This window comes from Leuresthes tenuis, unplaced genomic scaffold (genome assembly GCF_036924035.1).
Source record: "Leuresthes tenuis unplaced genomic scaffold, fLeuTen1.0.hap1 SCAF_2, whole genome shotgun sequence".
NCBI classification, from domain to species: domain Eukaryota; kingdom Metazoa; phylum Chordata; class Actinopteri; order Atheriniformes; family Atherinopsidae; genus Leuresthes; species Leuresthes tenuis.
In genome coordinates, this window is record NW_027325356.1 from 17,824,365 (window position 1) to 17,844,214 (window position 19,850).

The 19,850-nt window shown below is 39.8% G+C and overlaps 1 protein-coding gene across 1 annotated transcript in view; it reads left to right on the forward strand.

Moving 5' to 3' along the window:
* The first annotated feature begins 6,464 nt into the window (after positions 1-6,464).
* The window catches only part of mafa (MAF bZIP transcription factor a), an 80,404-nt gene continuing 67,018 nt past the window's right edge, over positions 6,465-19,850 (forward strand). Inside the window, exons 1-2 of the mRNA XM_072380436.1 lie at positions 6,465-7,835; positions 15,809-15,874. Coding sequence (XP_072236537.1) covers positions 6,868-7,835; positions 15,809-15,836 — 996 coding nt within the window. The 5' untranslated portion in view covers positions 6,465-6,867 and the 3' untranslated portion in view covers positions 15,837-15,874. The remainder of the gene's footprint in view (positions 7,836-15,808; positions 15,875-19,850) is intronic.

Genomic DNA, 19,850 nt, shown 5'->3' on the forward strand with positions numbered 1-19,850 from the left:
TATGCGCCACTCCAGTCACACTTTGGCCGAAAGCCATCTAAAGTTTTGGCTTACTGCCTATTTTCTTGCAAGGTTCATATCAGGTAAGCCATTCTCAGCAAAAATATAAAGCTAAAACATTTGTTGGTCATCATATTGATCTCATATCAGCAACAGTACAACTTTCACTGTAGTTTTGGTGTGTAACCACCATAGCATCAATATGTAGCCAAAAAACAGTACAAATATAGTATCCCATTTATAGTAATGAGGTGTATCGGTATCTTGGTATCGGAAAGGCATGGACATGATTTTTTGTGCTTAGCATATGTATTAATGAAAGTTTCCCTTTCAAAATACAGAATAGCTTACTTTTAGCTTTTTAAAAAGCTTTTTGCTCACAGACCACTGCTTACCAAAAAATAGATATATTTCCACTTGATATGGCAGAAATTGCTGCTGAATGTACAATGCACAAGTGATGTGGAACATCAGTGGGAGAAGAGGGTGTGAATCAACAGATTTTTCCATTCATTTAAGATTTGTCAAATAAAGACAAAGGTACTGAGCCGCAATCTTTTTTAATTGGAAGAAATCTAAAACTACCATGGAATGAGCTCATTGTGCCTGTGTTTGTAAATCATCGTAGTTTCAAGACCCCACCTGCAGAATTGGACATTCCCATGGCTGCTGTTATTTGATCAGACACTAATTGGCCTGGCTTAGAAAATCCAGCCCAAAGTGCCCATTCAGACATGAAACTGACTTCTGCTATCAGATTATTGGAGAGAAGTACGTGTCAGAAAGGGGGTTTAAGTAGTAACTTCTACAACTACCACCATTATCTACTCAACAAAGGGTCACAAGGCAAAAAAGATTTCATATATCAGCTAAGCATGCTTAGACCTCTTGTCTTCTGATCCTTCTTCGGCTTCCGTGTCTCTGCCCTTATTAGTTTGCTGTCTCTCTGTAATTGTGCAAACTGTACTTAATTGTCACTGTCAGTTCCAGGCTACAGTGGTTGGAGGGCACAGCAGCTATGAGATAGGGGTGGAGGCTAGAGACTTGCCAGAAACTTGTGTAGGGGGGTGTCAAGTCCTTCAAACATTGTTGCTATTTCTTTTGTGTTGATAAATTAGAGAAGGTCTTAAATCATGAAAAACAATAGATACATGAAACATGCTCACACTGATTTCTGCTTATCAAAATAATTTAGTGTTAGAGACAAGTGTTGCTAACCCTGCTGTAATAGTTTGCACGTCGTCACTATATGCAAAAAGAGAATTTTTTAAAATTTTTTAAACATGATGTCTGTTTTTTTCACAAATCACCACAGACATAACCCTCGTAAGTGCTTTAAAACGATCTTGTTTTCTAATCATGTCAATAAGGTCAGTATATAGTTTTAACATGAAACCATATAAAACTTTAATCACATTGTAATAGTTAGAGGGACACACTCAGGCATCACACACACACACACACGCAGTTAAATATGAAAGTCTAAATTGTGTGAAACAATGAGATAACCCTGGAAAGCTATCTAACAGTTAATATATCATTTACTTGCGATACACATTAACCTTACACATGACAGTAATCCAATATACTATGTTCTTATGAATGTAATTATGGCTTATATGCAAACGACACTGCCAACTCTTGTGCAATATTGACTAGTTTTCTTCGATTACTCAGCGTGGGGTCAACAGAATAGCCTACATTTAGAGACCACACAGCATTTATTTGTAGGGGAGTTATTATAATTTGACAAATATTCATTTGGAAGGGGAATGAGATTAAACTTGAAAACTCTGTGTCACCCGGGCGTAGTGTGACACCGAGACAGTGTAAGAAATGTGTGACTCCACTGTTCACAGCACTGCAACACATTCACTGCTTCACTGTCGGCCCCTCACCATCAAGCCACAGAGCTGATAGCTCAGGGTCATACGCCAGAGTCCTCTGCTCACATAAAGCCCTCTGTTTATGCATTTGGCCTCTGGCTGAAGGCTCCTAAATATTTCCCACTGGTGTCAGAGAGGCCATCCAAAATGCACCTCAGACTACAGATGTGCTCTCCTCCTGACCTTGTTTTGTCTGCTCTGTCCTCCATCGCACCCTCTTTCGGCCTCGCCCTCTTCCTGACAAATGGATTAAGGTAATTATGACATGGCTGTGCCCACATTCTGTTGGTGGGGTGAAAATTGATATTCCAGCTTTGCTGTTCTCACCACACTGTTGATGAAATCGCATTGCCCCAGAGCATCCCAATCTCTTCACGTTAAGAACGATGTAAAACACGGGTAGAGTTTCCTCTTAATTTTAAAGTTAAAAGCGACGTTGAGACAGCATGTTTCTCCACCATACAAAAGGCTGTGTGAGTCCATACTTTCCAGGACAAAGCTCCTGTTTTCAGGTGCTATCAGCTGTCAGGTTTTCACTGGCGTCGACACGGTTACAGTAACATATTCAGGTTAAGGAAGGCCCACAAAGTGCTGGAATGCAAAGAGCCTGATTAAATGGACTTATTGAGCTCTGTCTGGAACTAAGTAACCCCCACAGCCTCCACACTCACAAACACTGTCTAAAAGACACAGAAAACAACTCCCTGACCTCTGATCTTTCTAATCAGTCGCATGCTCTCCAGTGCAAGAGGATTTCAGGCCTATAATCTAAATGCCGCTCTTCATGTTATTGATACAGTTTAAGAATTGCTTGCTTTGTAGCATAAATTAAAGAGTTGTCAATGCAAACGGAAGCTAAATTCCTCCTGGGTTAGTTTCTTTCATGCAGGACACACAGGATATTTTTCAGACAGTAGCATGAACTTGACTTCTAAAAAGGGAATTTTTAAACGTCAGTGATTCAAACTTCTTGCATGTTTGCCTGCATGAGTGCGAATGTGATAAGCACTTATCTGGACAATGGCATTTTTAAGAACATTATGCAATATTCTGTTAAACGACAACTTCGGAAATGACTGCATGGCCTTCAAAAGACAAATGAGTGCTTCTTGACAACCTGTGAGTTTACAATTTAAAGGGAACATAAATTTCCATCTCTTTCCATGTATTTCAGAACTCCTGAGACACTGTTTTACCTTAAGACTCTGCTGACCTACCTTTAAAAATAAACCTTACAGTAAAATTTACATTATACCCTTAATGTTTGTCAAAAAATTTGAATCTGGGGTCGGCACATTAGATGGCCATACATCATTCCGAGATTAAACCAGAGGTCATCTCAGTGAGTAAAAGTGACATCACACTGCAGAGCACTCCACAGCATTCACTGATTTGCTCGTGTCCAAGTGGTTGTGACCAAAAGCAACAAGATTTCCAAAGCAAACTCATCGAGGATGTCATTTTTTTGCAAATCTAAATCCACTCACTGCCAAACAAATGATATTTAATGGTCAGGCACAACACAGCACTTTTAAGTCAAATCTGTTTGAGCTTTGAGCAAAGTCAAAAGTACACCTTAATCGCCTTGTCTAATGATTGTAAGTTTAACCAGTGGAAGTCACCAAACTCCATGAACATTAGTGACAGAAATGCCATATTTTCCACCGTATTCTAACAAACAACAAGTCTTCCAACTGAAATGGTCATAAAGGCCTTTCGATCATACCCCACAGGATGCCTCATAACTTTGCCCTGTGACACACCTCCCCTGCAAGTGGCACATGGCTATTAGAACATACATGAGCGTTCCACATCAGAGCAGAGGCTATTCTTTCATTTAAGAAGCCACAAAGTTCTCATATGGAAGGAAGCAGATGGGGTTGGATGGATCAGCTAAACGTTGCATTTTCAACAGTGGGCCTTTATATCACGTGAGATTGAGAACAAATGTTGACAATGACTGGACATCGTTTTACTAAAACCTTTCTGACACGTCCTGGTTGGATTTAGGCAAATCATTATTTTGGCTTGTTTATATGTAAACAAGTGTCACTTACTGGCTGGCTTTAGAAAATAGCACATCTTGGTCACGATTAGAAAAAAAAAAAAAAAAAAAATCTTTTTACAGCTTTAACTTATCATCATAGGCGTCATTTTTTTCCCTTCACATGCAGTTTGTTCTTTATGACCTCTAGAGGAAGCATATTCTTGTAACGTAATCATTGACGTATCTGCCTCCATGAACTAACACCACACAGGCACATTTTGAGGAGGACAGCCTCCTGACAAACGCGCTCCTCAGTTTTCATGTGGTTGCCATGGATTCAAATATGTTCCTGTTTTACAAATTAGTAAAAAGCCTGAAAATTGGATTCACCCGTTTAATGGTGCCGTTTCACATCTTCGTAAGGCAACTCTCCTTGCTTTCCCTTCTCATCACATCCACCCTCCTGGTTTGAGAAGTTCTCCTCACCGCGGCCCCATCTCCTTCCACGTAGATCTCTCTCAGCTCTGCATCATCAATAACTTCAAAGGCACAAAAGCAGCTAAATTAGGTCCGCCACTTTCTTCTGTCATGACTAATGAGCTCTCCCTTCGTTTGTATATTAGTCTCGCTCTGCTGTAGCCATACCCCAGGGAATGGGCCACTGCTGTGCCTTCCCATGAACAGGTAAACCCAAACAGATGACAAGGCAACAGAATGGAAAAAGAAACAATAGGGTTTTGTTTAAGTTTTGTCACATGCGCAGTGATGTATTAAACCTGATCCATATATTTACCCCTTTTCTTAAACACTCAGTAAATGCTAATAATGGTTTTGTGTTTGGTGCCTTAATGTTTGTTCCATGAAGAGTACGCTGCTTTTTTTTTTCACATGCTATTATTAAAGGTCCAATGAAAATTCCATAATATCTATAACCAGAATTGTTTGCAGTGAATTAAAAAATTTTTAAAAAACTGAAATACACAACCTGAGCTACACTTTTAGACGACCACAGGTTACTGTTGAACTTGTAAAATATCAGATTGGCTGTCAGGGTCCTCTTCCATAGCCTTTGTCTGTATGGACACGACTTATTTAGCCTATCATTAAATAGTTTAGACACAAAAATCTAAATATACACACAGATGAGATCACGCACTTGGAGACAGAGACAAACTATGATTATATGCTTTTGTTACAGGAAAGAAATGGTTATTTGTCAGCAACATGTCAAGATGAGGCCACAAAAGAAATCAACACTCTGACTGGCCAGTTAGTATGGTTTATGTCACTATTTTCCCCTACAAACTGCATTACCATTCAGTGTGTAAACTGTTGTGAGTGATCAGTTGATGGCATTTTGCCAATACACAATGAGGAGCTGAAATGTTTCCTCCTTAAAGTTATATCATCCTTATTTATGAATTCAGGTTGAAAGTGTCTAAATTAAATGGAGAAAACGTGCTTTAAAAGTCTTGACAAAAAGGCCTTTATGGTACCTTAGCTATACAGGACACACAGTGGGAAGCAGGAGAACCCAGACTGCCTCATAATACTGTTGTACACAAGTCAATTAAAAGGAGGAGACCTCTGAACTGAGATAAAGTGCAATGTACGAGGGAGGTTTATATGACCCTTAAAGCAACGACTGGGCCAGAGCTCAGATAAAGTGTTTTTTTTATGACTGCTGTACATAATAACTGTTTGGACAGAACATTGGGTTCACTGCCATTCGCTGATATGATGTCTCCCACATTACAAAAAACTAATCTTTTTGGTAAGCTTCACAGGGGATATCTGTACCTCTTTCTTTAGGAAACACAGAGAGCAAAGACCCACTTATAGTGTTTGCGTGTGTTTTACAAACAGGGGATTTTTAATCGCTTTACAACTACTTTTATTCTGTTTGGATCGTGCCATAGACTGGCGGGGAGGAAGGGGATTTCCTTAAGTGACATGACCAAAAGGTGGCAGTGTTGAGTTTTATAATGCTTTGCAGTGGCGCATGAGACCTCTTCAGCACGCTTATATTGTTTTATCAATGTGTGGAGTATTCAAGTCTCTATAGTTTCATATATAGTTCATGAGGTTTGTAAAGTGTTAACTGAATTGATTAACGAAATAAAAAGCTGTATGGTGTAATAATTCCAATTTACTTTTGTAGCGGAGACAAATGTGTACGCCATATTAAATTACCGGCTAATATGTATAGGGTACATGAGAAAATAGTAAAATACTATCTATCCATCTATCTATCTGCTTTATTTCTCTCCTCTAAATGTTCTGTAACTCCCGTGTCAATCCGTTTGCGGCATTTACTTCTTCCCACAGATATCAAGATGAATTCGAATGATGGAAAATGATAAAATAGTTTCGAGTAATTAAAATTACGACCACTGGGCCAGTACAACCCGTGGCCCAGCTGACAGTCAGCTGCTGGCTTTTGACACTAGAGAAAAGTTGTGTTTCTGTAGGCTACTGATATGTTAATTAGCTCTCTGAGTGTGCGACCCTATTGGCTCCTCGTCCGAGTCAATTTCCCATTTCGAGCCCTGACGTCAGGGCAGCTACAATGCTTTTAAACTCATCTGCTGTGTGATCCCACTAAAAAATCGCAACACCAGTCAGCGGCTTCCAACGTGCGAGGCTGCAGTCACTCCCAAAGTCTCGGCTTGTTTCCCTCTCCGCTTGCGTAATGTATTCCTGAAGAAGCCGTAAAGTGTTAAATGTTTGAAATACAAAACCGCCGTGTTTCACATGTTGAAAAAGGACTCCGCTACTCGTGCGCGCGGCACAACTGTGTCTGTGCAATAGACTCTGCAAAGAAAAACTACTCTCACGCGCCTGCAAGTCCGTGGCTGCAAAAAGGACGCTGAAAACCTCATTTTTCAGTTTCAAGACAAACGCTTAAAAATCAAACTGGCTCACGTTCTTCCAAACCAGCCCGGTTTGACAGCTGCTCTTCACCCCAGTTGGAGGACTGTCAGCAGCAAGAGGATGGCATCAGAGCTGGCAATGAGCAACTCCGACCTGCCCACCAGTCCCCTGGCCATGGAATATGTTAATGACTTCGATCTGATGAAGTTTGAAGTGAAAAAGGAGCCGGTGGAGCCCGATCGCAACATCAGCCAGTGCAGTCGCCTTATCGCCGGGGGATCCTTGTCTTCCACCCCGATGAGCACGCCTTGCAGCTCGGTGCCCCCTTCCCCAAGCTTCTCGGCGCCCAGTCCGGGCTCGGGGAGCGAACAGAAGACACACATAGAGGATTTCTACTGGATGTCCGGTTATCAACAGCAGTTGAATCCAGAGGCGCTGGGCTTCAGCCCCGAAGACGCAGTCGAGGCGCTGATCAACAGCAGTCACCAGCTCCAGTCTTTCGATGGCTACGCCAGGGGCCAGCAATTTGCTGGCGCAGCCGGAGCAGGAGGCACCATGGCCGGGGAAGAGATGGGGTCCGCCGCGGCGGTGGTATCGGCAGTCATCGCTGCGGCGGCCGCTCAGAACGGAGGGCAACACCATCACCACCACCATCACCACCACAGCAGCAGCCACCACCAGGTACCCGGCGTCCAGTCCAACGGCACCTCGGGGACAAATCACCCACACATGCGCCTGGATGACCGGTTTTCAGATGAGCAGCTGGTGACCATGTCGGTGCGGGAGCTCAACCGGCAGCTACGGGGGGTCAGCAAGGAAGAGGTGATCAGGTTGAAACAGAAGAGGAGGACCCTAAAGAACAGAGGCTACGCTCAGTCCTGCCGGTACAAGAGGGTCCAGCAGCGGCACGTCCTGGAGGGGGAGAAGACGCAACTCTTGCAGCAGGTCGAGCACCTAAAGCAGGAGATCTCCAGGCTGGTCCGGGAGAGGGACGCGTACAAAGAAAAGTATGAGAAGCTCATCAGCAACGGCTTCAGAGAAAATGGATCCAGCAGTGACAACAACCCTTCATCTCCGGAGTTTTTCATGTGAGTCTCGACATTATCGCGAAAAAAAAAGAAAGAAAGAAAAATCAGATGAGTTACTCACTCCGCTTAAGAAGTTTTCAATATGAAACTTTCTTTTTTTTTTATCATTGTTGTTATTTTGGCGCAAAGTCCACTAGACTTGTTTCTTTTTCTTTTTTTTTTGTCTTCTTTTATACAGTTTTGGAAAACAAAATGTTCCTCAAGTCTGCGACTGTTTTAGATTTGGAGGGCTTTGTCATCCGCGTTTTTCATTTTGAAGAGGCATATTCAGAAAACTTTCATCTGCTTTTTTTTTTTTTGTTTGCTATCATACTCAGTATATTCTGCATAGTCTGTTTGTCAAGACCTTTTCAACTCTGTTCGTTAGATTTGCAGTGTGATTTTTAAAAAAAAAGAAAAAAAGTTGATCCAACTTCACGCCGCAGTATAGTGTGCATGCAAGAACTAAGTATACTCCTTTGAAGTTCATCAACGTGCCCTTTTACATCATTTTACTTTTGACTCAGTGTACAGATTCCTGTAAAAAAAAAAAAAACTGCATCCATCGACAGTGTGTTTTTGTTTTTTCTTTTATCTTTTTTTTTCTACCAAACCTGGAGGATTGCAAGCCTGCCGTTTGACGCCACCTCATCTCATACGTTTGCTTGTTATTGTGCTGAACAACAAAAGACTGTATTCATTACAAACTATCCATTGTTTTTAAAGAGATGTGTTATTGAACTGCCCTGCATGCTGGACATGTATGGTTTTTTTTTTCCTTCTTTTTCTTTGTATTTTTTTTTTTTTTTTTTCCTTTCTGTGCTTGACGATGTCCTTTTTGTGACTCCAGCATGGCATTCATAACTTCATTTAGGCCTCCTCACTTTTTTGGGACAGCGACAAAAAAGTGACAGGACTTCCCACCCCCCCCACCCCCACCCCTTGTAATCTGTGCGAGTGCATTTCAACTGTGTTGAAGTGCACCACCATCGGCCGTCATTTGGCTGCAGTGAATGCGCTGTGCATTCCTGATGGAAGTTTGTCGGCGGGGATCCTGGTTCGAGGGGAAACGAAAAGACTTCACTATTAAGGAAACCACGAAGCCATTTCCTGGAAGTTTAGTCTGTTGCTATAAGCCTATGTTGTTATTTAAAGATATTCCATTGTGCATTTGTCAAACTCTGAGTAATTTTTACAACGTAATTTAAATACAAAGTTTTATAATCTAAGTTGCAAAAAGATAACATGTGCTACAGGTCGATGCACAGGTTACCAGAAATAAGGAGATTGCTGCACAAAGGTATTTTTTTAACATTGATTTAGAGAAATTGGCTTGGCTCCAATTTATACAGTGAGCAGTATTGTGCAGTGCATAAACAGCGCTTTTGCAGCATGTTCTTTAAAGCGAGGTGTCAAAGCTCTGGTCGCCAAACATTTAATTATTGTGTTAGAAAATAGAAAGTAAAATAAGAATGGAAAACAAAAAGAATGAAAGACAAAAAAAAAAAGAGAAAAAGATTGTTGGAGAAGAAACCCCCCCCCCACTGCTGAAGTCGAAGTCAATTGCCACACTTTTTGGAGATGTGTTTCTTCAGCAACATGACTATTTTGACCTGAAAGTGCACTAGAAAAAAAACAATAAAAATCCTCTTGCCTGGTGTCATGTGGAGGATAGAAAAAAGTTCATCTCCCCCATTCATCAAGATAACTTTGACCTTCTGCTACGACTTAATCGTAACATCTTGAGATTTAATGATCAGTTCAGGAGAGACTATTGTTTTGTGTTGAAGTCAATATTTGCAAAGCAATAACTAATTATTATAACCAATAATGTCTGGACATTGTTAGATCTTCAGGGATTGTCACCCTGCATGTTCAAAAAGAGAGAGTACCATTCACCAATAAATCTTGAAAATATGTTAATTAATCTTTCATCTTATACATAGTATATATATAAATATATATATATATATATATTTTGCTGTGCAAAATTATACCACTCACTAACCATATGTGATGTTCATATGTGCTCGTTTTTCATTTCATACAATTAAATGATATGCAATAAATGTATGTAACTGTCTTCAAAAAGTTTCTCATTTTTCTTTTTACTTATCTGAAGAATTTTTTTCTTTTCTCTCCTTTTGCTTTTGTGATTGAAGCGTGAAATGAATCTAGAGTCACATTGACTTTTCAGCTTTGTTTCTTTTGGCTGCTGTTGCTCCCTTTTAATAGATTTTATTCCAACACCAGTTTATTAAGGGGCCACCCAAAAGTCAGCAGAAACATTCATTTGAAGCATTTAAGGAATCCGACGTAGTAAAAGAATTTAAAATGAACTCAGGCTGACACATTTTGACACATGGATCCTGCATGTTAGAATATTGAGCTGCAGGTGCACTGTTCCAGGTAAGTTAATGGAATCAAAGACGATATTAAGACATGCTTTTGGCCTCAATTTGAAAGTGTTATCGTTCAGTAGACTTCATATTTTTTCCTCCCCTCTCCTTAATTTAACTGAAAAGAAAATCTTCTCCCTGCATAATGTCAGGCTGACATCTTAGCTGTTGTAATATCTGTGCCATTCTTTTAACCACTAAATCAAATTATTATGTTTCCTGAAATATTATTTTTATCTATATTTAACCCCTCGGTACATTAACTGCACGTGCATTCATATAGAAGCCGTCTATAGTTTTATATCTGATGTCGATTTTATTGTAAACTGTGTCCCGTGATCAGTGTGTCTTGTGTGTCTGTGTGTGTGTGTTTGTTTGTGTGGGTCTTTCTGTCTCCTTTTAAGTGTTCATGTGTGTAGGTGTGTAGAACCATGTCTGTGAGTTGAAATAGGTTTGAATCAAAATCATATTTCCCTGAATGACAGTATGTAAAGATTACATCTCTATATGTGAGCTTTTTGTGGTTTTGCATGTTCCATATTGCACCTCTCATTAGTCTTTTCTCATGGTTTTCACTACCCAGTGAGTTCATGTGTGGTGTATCCGCTGTCTGCGTTTTTTTTTCGGACAGCAAGTGCTCACTGTCATTAGCATGTCATCATTTGGCTTTCCCGGTTTCACTCAGCCGTATACTTTCTGTCAATGAGTCTGGATGTTGGCCTGAAGCAAACTTGCTCAGGGCGACAGGCTGCAATGAGGGCGCAGCTACGATAGGCATGTGAGGGGGCGCTGGAGAAGGTAGCGGTTCAAGTCAGCCGCTGTGGTGAGCAGGAGAGGCTCTGTGCTGCTCCACCAAATCTTGCGTTTCGGCTGTTGTTGAGACATCTTAGTTTGACTTCTTTCAGCCTGAGTATTTTACTGCACTGGTGTGTGAACCGAAAAGGCAACTCTTTTTTCTGAAACATACGATGGAAAAAAAAAGTTCTTCTAAAAGTTCTGGGACAAGGAGTAGCTTTGTGGGCATCTCGTTTCACTGTTCCAGAACAATCTGTTTGTTGAAACAGGAAGACCAAACGTGCCAAAACACACTGAAGAAACACTAAGGTTTCGGAGGACAGATTCGATCTTGGTTTGTCAGCTTTTTGCAGTTTAGCGGCTGTGAGCAAAGGACATCCATAAAGGACAGCTTACACAAAAAATCAACCACACTGTCAGTCGGTGTGTTGACAAAGCTCGAAGTTATCAACTCTTATTTGATACCACATACTGTAGCAGTTATGAATTCAATACTGAATGTATAAATTAATACAGATATAAAAAAAAGTAATCCTCTGTACCATCTGCCACTGATGACGCATTTACACAGCTGTCCCCCCACAAAAGAGAGAGAAAAAGGCATTTTTAACCTAACACTTGTATCCCATCTGAGATGGCTGATTCACCCAGACTGAGGGGAGAGACTGAGACAATAGTCGGGCTTGGGCTGAATTAAATGATTTTGCTGATGATTAATAGTGGTGTGGGCCACGGGCTCCTGCGATGTAGAGATGATAAATCGTGAGTGCAGCTCAGTGCAGCTGTGCCAGTGTTGGATCTTAGCATGCACACACCATGCAATTTACAGCCAAGCCGCTCTCCTTCTCTCTCAATTTATCTAATTACATCTATTTGATCTAAGCAGTGGTGTTGCTATATTTTGATATTCCATATTAACCACGACAGTGTGTGGAATTACTTTAGGGAGGGTAACTGTTTGTTTTTTTTCCCTCTTTAAGGAATATGTTTCTGTACTTGCCATTTCAAAGAGAAGATTATTTCTTCTGTGCTAAGAAGTTCGTCTTTGCTAATGTGTTTGTGTGGTGGGGCTTTTGAAGTGTTTTGAGTGGTATGCAAAAAATGAATAATTGCTTTCTGGTTAGGGCTGCCTCGTTGGACTCGTGTTTATTTTGGATTGTTTCCTTATTGGAATGTATCAGTTAGGCCTCGAAAGTCATTGCAATAGAACTGAAAATGTACACACCAGCTTACAGACAACAGCACAAACACGAGCTGTGTAAGTGGCCTGGCAAAGATTTGCCCCAAATCCTTTTGATTCTTAGCATGACATTCATTGTGTTCTATTGCAATGCTTGAGTCTCAAAGCTGAAATTATATTTGAGTGAAGACATATCAAATTTTAATAAAAAAGCTGTTGCCTCTCATATTCGTGGCACCAGTGTGCAATGATTACGTAAGTGATAAATTGATCGATCTTCCAGTGATGCACCCGTGTGGAACGTTGGCGCTATGCGGGCTGACTCCTTAAGATGAAGCACAATGTTCAGTCAAGTAGCAGGATGCCAGCTGACAGAATCAAAACTGAGGGCTGGTTAGAGGTCTGACTTCTTGCCGGCTTTAGATGGCGCCGGAGGAAGGGCTGGAGAGGACATTTTTGTTGCTGTTTGTTTTCGGTTCCGGTGCTCCTAACCCGAGCCGGCCTGTGTTAGAGGTCGATCAGTGTAGATAAAATGTGTGCATGTATGGGGAAGGTTTACAGTGTGTGCCTGTGCATGCTTACACGTGTCTCTCTTATGGAGAAAAGGATGAGCAGAGGTCAGAAGTTGCAGTCTACAAGGCTGCTCTCAAAGTCATTAGCGTAATCCCTGCCCTGGGGATGCTCATGCTCATTTCCTCTGCCAGAACCCACAGAATGAGATGAACATGCACATCCGACATGGTACACTTCACAATAAATTCAAAACTGCTCGCTGCCACTCACTTTTTTTTAAAAGCCAATTTCCTGCATTTCAGTGATAACTTAGCGAGTCACACTCTTGTAGCTGTAGCTGTGCTTTTGGGGGTGTTAACAGCATGTAATATTTAAAGGCAAAATCATTTGAAAACAAAAATTGCTTGTTTTTTTTTTTTGGGAGAGTGTGAAAACAGTATTGCAGCTAATGTGTAACTTGGCTGCAAAGGGATGAAATTTATTCAGAGACATAAAGGGTGTTTGAATTCAGTTTGCAGCACATGTGTTTCTATAAACTATTGAACAGGGCAAAGGTGGCACTTAACACTGGTGAGTTTCTCACTGGTGAGTTTCATGCTACCGTATACGCTTCTTTGTCTCTACATTATGTCTCAACAGAAACAAAGTATCTTTGTCAAGTGGATTAAGAGATGCTAAAAAAATGTATTGTTTAACTAATCACACCAGCATAAGGGTGAAACTTTGTGGCGCCCGTAATGAACAGTTAGTTTTATTCTCACGCCCACATCTTTCAAGTTTTGTACTGTGGGTGTTGTAAAGACACAACAAAGCAGCCAGTAGTTCTTCAAATTCATCACTCCTTCTCTTAAACTTGGACTGACTCAGACTGCGTGCGTTGAACTGTGACTTTCAGTGTCACTCTTGATTTAAAACCTTTATTGAAGTTAATCACGACACATCCATGCCAGACCATATCATAAATCCAAAACAATTCCAGTTGGTCATTCAATAGACAGAGAGGAGCATCGCTGCATCTCCTAAACTAAATTAAGACAAGCTTTAGAAATATTTGTTCAGTGCCTTTTACTTTCACTGAAGGGATCTTACTTTGTATGAAGCCACAACACATTTTTCTCCTCTTTTTTTCCTTGTGGACTGTCAATGTTTTGTTACTTTGATCATACACATAAACATCTTGGAAGCTGAGATAAAATAAAGTGAAATCATCAACAAATTTTAGTTTATCAAGTTCATATGAAACTGAAAAGCATTTGACATGAAATTGTTTTTTAAAAGCAGCCTGTCACACAGGAGACTAGACGATTTCCCGGTAGTAAACAGAAACAGAGGTCAGGTGTTTCAATACAACTAGGTGGCAGCCACAGCTGTCTATGGTCTGCCCAGATTCATATCAAGCACAGAGGCAAACAGAAAAATCCCACTCACTTTTAAAGGTTTCTGAAAGATATACCAGAAAAAACTCACTCATTAAGAACTGACTGTATGTCAAGCATTGATTAAGATACTTATGGCTAACAATCCGAGTTGAATTCCCCTTCCTATACATTTCATTAAAGAATTGTAATTGAAAGATTGGCTGCAGGTTATGTTGGTAATGAGGTGGCAGTGACATGCTGGAGTAATTTTATATGTCTGTAAATGGACCCAAACTAAGAGCCTGTGACTTAAATAAATGCAGTGCCATCTCTCAGCAGTGCCAGTGCTAAAAGTGAGACAGAGTATAGCACATGACATTTAAAAAAAGGAAAACAGTTAGGTAAGCAGTTTTTCAAAGTAAAGCACAGTTGTCAAATTTCTACAAATAAAACAAAATCCTGCTATTTGACCTAAATTCCACTTAATAAATGTTAACTTTTGAAATTTGAGTCACTTACTTCCACATCTATAACTTTTTAACCATATTGTTATGAAATACGGGACTGCAGCATGAGCAATACACATGAATGTTGCAGATCAACAACAGAAGTAGTCATATAAAGAGCAAAAATGATTGATTTTTGCCACATTCTATTGGATTAATGTTATTGTTCTTTCGTTAGCACCTACAGTCCAATTAAATGAGTAATGTCATATTGGTGAAGAGCAAGAGTAACGAGGGAAATAAAGCATACCTTGCAACTTAAAAAAAAAAGCATTTTTAAATGTGTCTAAGGTAAATGTTCCATCATGTCTACTCTCTGATAATTGTTTCTGAAAACACATTTAGCATCTTATTACTCTACACTATGATTTAGACGGGATGACGTGTTTTCTGCTGCAGTATTAATATTATGCTGCATGACTGCTGCTTTCCTGCAGATTCTGTATACTCTGTGGACGTGAGTTATGTGGCATTTATTTGAAAATCCGATGATTTAAAATTTCCTTCACTGCAATGTATTGGCACCAGTATTTCCACAACTGTCAATCTGCACAGCGCTTTAAAGGAACCCTGCTTGGCACCAGAGCACAAGGGGCTAAGAGCTGCGTCATTGCTTTTGCTCTTGTAGCAACATTTATTGGAGATATGAATAACTCGCTTTGGGCCTGCTTTGAACAACATGCTTATTTCTGTGTGTTTCACTAGTCAGTGCTTACGAAAGTTTCAGTAATGACTTTAAAGGAAAGGCAGAGCTTCTCCTCCTCCACTATGTCTGCATGATAAATCCCCATCATTTTTTGAACAATTAACTATGTCTCACAAAATGAGCAGGGATAAAGGCCTTTTTCTTTAATTTTCTTGGTGGCACACTACATTTTGATATTTTAGTTTAGTCTTTTCTACTTGCAGTGTTTTGATGCATGGGTTCTGCCTGTAGAATCTATTTGCATGCAAATTTTTTACATTTCCCTCCACATCAAACCCTTCCTATGATACATGCACAGTATTGCAGCGTACAGACAGGATGAGAGTGACTCTCACCCCGAATAGGTCTACTTGTTCCTTTGTGATTGTTTCAGTGGGTCTTCGTGTGTGTCTGACAGGGTGGCATACAGTGACACACACACTCACAAACACACAGAGAAGAAGCAGAGGAGGGAGCCAGGGTGACACCATGCTTATTTGGCTTGATATTAATTTACCCATTCTGATATGTTACGTCTAATCTTATCTGCTTCTTTAGGTCATCAAGAAAATTCCTCCATCTGTGATTTCACGCCCCCTTCCTCCGTGCCCTCGGATCCTTGAGGTAAAACTTAATCTTTTTCAACTTCTTCTTTTTTTTTTTTTCAGTTTTTGCCTAACTTTAAGAAGTGAGTTCAATTTGACTTAAACAATTTGTAAAGTAAGCAACAAATATTCCTCAGAAAACATGTTTGTTCTGCCATTATATTACTTCACAGTTAAAAGATAAAAGCAACACAGGCATAATAGATAGAAAGGGGACACAATTTCTTCTGATATCATTTAGTGTTTTAAAGCATAAGACACATGTCTGTGAGGATTCTATGACATATACAGAATGAAACCACGGTTTGTGAATGCCTATTCATATGCTAAAGACCACGCGCTTTCTGGATGTTGTTAAATGTTTTCTCCATCACATCCCTCAGTATCACCCAGGTATTGTACCTGTATCGTTTCCGTACCTTCTTCAAATCCACTGAGGAAAAAGTTCCATACATTCACAAGAACACACAACAGATTTCTACAACACAAACAGTATAGTATAACCACCCATTCAAATACAAATCACATGTTCAGATGTTGTATTTTCTCTCAGACAACACAAGAGAGGAAGCGTAAAGAATACACTAAATAGTACTAAAATCAATATACAGCGACAGACAGGAGCCTGACCAGAACATATATTGCAAACCTTATTTTTAACTAATGATTTCATTTGGTCATGACACATGAGAATGAGAGAGTATCTGAGCTTATATGCACGACTCTCCTCTTGGGGTGTAACAGTTCTCCAAATTTGAGGTATGGTGTGGCTCTTGGTTTTATGGTGATCAGTTCATAAATAACTATTTAGAAGTTTTGGATGAGAGGGGATTATTAAATCTGTTTTCTTCAACTCTGAGCCACAAATTTCCACTTTGGTGGCGTTCATTCAAACTGAACTCTTCGGTTTTAAGCTATTCCTGTCTATATTTTGAAGGGTTGTTACAAAACTATTTAACATGTTTCATTCACAGTATAACCTGTAAAACATTGTGTTCATGGAAGGAACACAGTAGATTATTTTTTTTCCTTGGGGATAGTGTGTTTGATTTTTCATTTTCATTTTTTTAATTCAATGAATAAACAAATATCAACACTGATTAAAGTAATAAACTGGCAAAGTGTAACATAATAGTTACAACCTTTACCCTTATTGATCTGAACAACCTCAAACATTACTAGACTTACATGCTTTTGGGTCCACATAGATAATTAGCGTAAGCACAAGCATGAAGCTAATTAACATTTCTTTAGCAATTCAGAACACCACAACTATTTCTTAACTATTTTTCAACTATTCATTGCACAGAAAATGTGTCACTCTTGAAGGGGATTTTAAAAAAAAGCTTTCAGATTCAGATAAACTCACCGCAAAGCTTAGCTAAAATTTCATTAGCATCCTTGCGGTTTGCTAAAGTGATGAATTTGTCCCTCCTCTCCATCATGTGTTTGTGTGGATGTGCCTCAAATCATACTTCCTTTCATACACTTGATATTTTGAGCACATTATAAAATCTATACCAACAAGAATGACAACATGCGGAACACAATGAGCATCACGGACCAGATGCATAAAAAAAAATGTGTACGCACCAAAACATGTGTGCAGGTGCACATGTAACGTTAGCATTTTCCTAAACACAAACTGGTATTTATAAAGCATGTGCTGTGATAACGCATGTATTTCATGTGTTCTTCAAATCATGCATTCATGTGTTTTTAGTGTTCTTTATGTCTAATATGGTACAGTCAACATAAGCAAGAAAATGCAATGGAATTAAAATGCCCCCCTCCAAAAAAAACAAAACACATTTGTTTCATAGGTTGATAGTGATTCAATTTTCTCACACATAAGGATGGCTGCTCTCTTGGTGTTAGGCACTTTGCAAATGCAATAACAAGTATTTAGAGATTTTCTGACACAAGATGATTGCTGACTTATGTACTCATTAGGTTTCCAAGGGCTAATCTCCCTAATTTTTTTGAGAAGATGGGCTTGTTGTAGCTTGCTCATCTTTTTTCATGAGCTGATGCAATTTTGTTTTGTCTCTCATTTGTAATGTGACCATTTCTTTATTTACTTGGACAAAGTCATTTACTCTGAACTTTAAGAGCTGACCGCTTTTGATGCTTTTTTTTTTCCATTCAGCAGTTTTTCTTCCAGAACTGACCATCAAATAAAACATGGTGTAAAATTGCTGTTCCTTTCGTTGCTGTTGATTTAATTGTCAAGTCTAATTAGTTTCGCTGCAAAAAAATTTTTTTCATATGAAAATGATTCATGCACTTGCTTTTAATAACGAAAAATGGGAGTGGCAATCAGACTTGTTCACATTCTTATGATTTCATCATGTTTGAAATTTATAGAAGAGAACCACAGGTATGCTTTTAAAATCTGGAGAAAGGGAAAGTTATTAGCATTATTTTTCCCCTTTGTCCTACAGTTTTAACCACTAAACTATACACAGTTTTATACACGGCACACTTTTCACCCTCAACTGTTGCCATGTTTGCTTCATGTTTGCTTTATTTAGGAGTAGTACGCCATGTGAAGGCAAATGGCGATGCTAACGATAGTTTGCCAGCTGACAGCGGTGAGTTAACTGTCATTACGTGTGTCGCAGTGCTGTTAGGTGTTTATGCTTGTAAGTGTCATTTTTATGTTCACATTAGACATTTGGCTTGAGCCTTCGAAAAGTTCTTCATTTTCCCAAAATTCAGCAGCTAGTTGAGCTCTCAAATTGCTGTAAATGAATAAATTGCAATCTTTTGATATATTACAAAACTACTTCATCCACAAGCATGCACTAAATGAATATCTATAAACATAATGCAAACAATCTATTGCATTTGTACTTCTGAAAATCCAAACTGAGATAAAATGTTTGTGGTTTTGCACATTACTCGACATTTAGAACTTCTCTTTTACGTTGGTCTATGCTATCAGTGCCTCTGTTTGTAATGGCATGTGCTGCCACACGTTATCATTGCAGATTTGGCATCTCTTTCAAAGCTGTTACACCCCATCAACTTAAAGCAGAAGTCGTGTACACGCATGTGTGCGAATATATGCGTACATGTATTTGTACTGACCGTTATTTACTTGATTGTATCTAAGTGGGGTGTGGAATCAGTGGCTGGCCTTTTTCCAGATCCACTTAACTTCAGGAGAGGAAGCAGGACAAAAGCCATCAAGGAAGACAAGGACAAATCATCTTTAGATGAAGTGTTTTAAGTGCTTTGATTCTCCTCCCACGTCATTGCTGTGAATTAGGTGCCCTCTGCACGCTGCTAAGGGGTGTCAAATATAAACAATGCCAAGGGAACGGATGTTAAACGAATGAAAGTGGAAAACCATGAGGGTGTCTATCTTAGTCAGCCTCGTAAATCTCAGATCCCTCGCCATGCTGCTGCACTATACTGATGTTGCGCTCTGACAAACTGCCAGCGAGCTCAGAGGGGATGCATGCCGTGTGGTCTAGTCGATCCCATTGGTAGCGGTTTCAACTGAAGCAGGGACTGCAGGCAGAGCAATGTCTTTGTTTTATGCAAATCCATGCATATAAGGTGTGGTGGGGGGCGATGAGCAGTCTGGCCACGTAGCTCCAGGAGGACAAGTTGAGTGATGGAGACGGAGAGCCAGGTCTTGGTGTCCTTGCCTGGGGAAAGAGTGTCCTGACTCCAGCCTGGACTGCCGAGACACGACCGGGACACTGTGTCACTGTGCTTATAACACACCAGTCCAAGGGAAAAAGATTTATTTAAACATAAATGTATTTACTCTCCAAAATGTGGAGTTAAAGTTGGAGAAAAAAAGAAGTTAACTTTCAGAACTATTATTGTTATTCTAAAACTGGTGAGAAGCTGCCTGCATGTTCCACCAATAACAAGTGAATGTGTGGTACAAAGGCATGCACACCTCAAGGGTTTGCCATGCAAAGTGACACAGCAGTTCAGAGCCCAGCAGGGAGTTGAAGGACCCAGAATATGTCGAC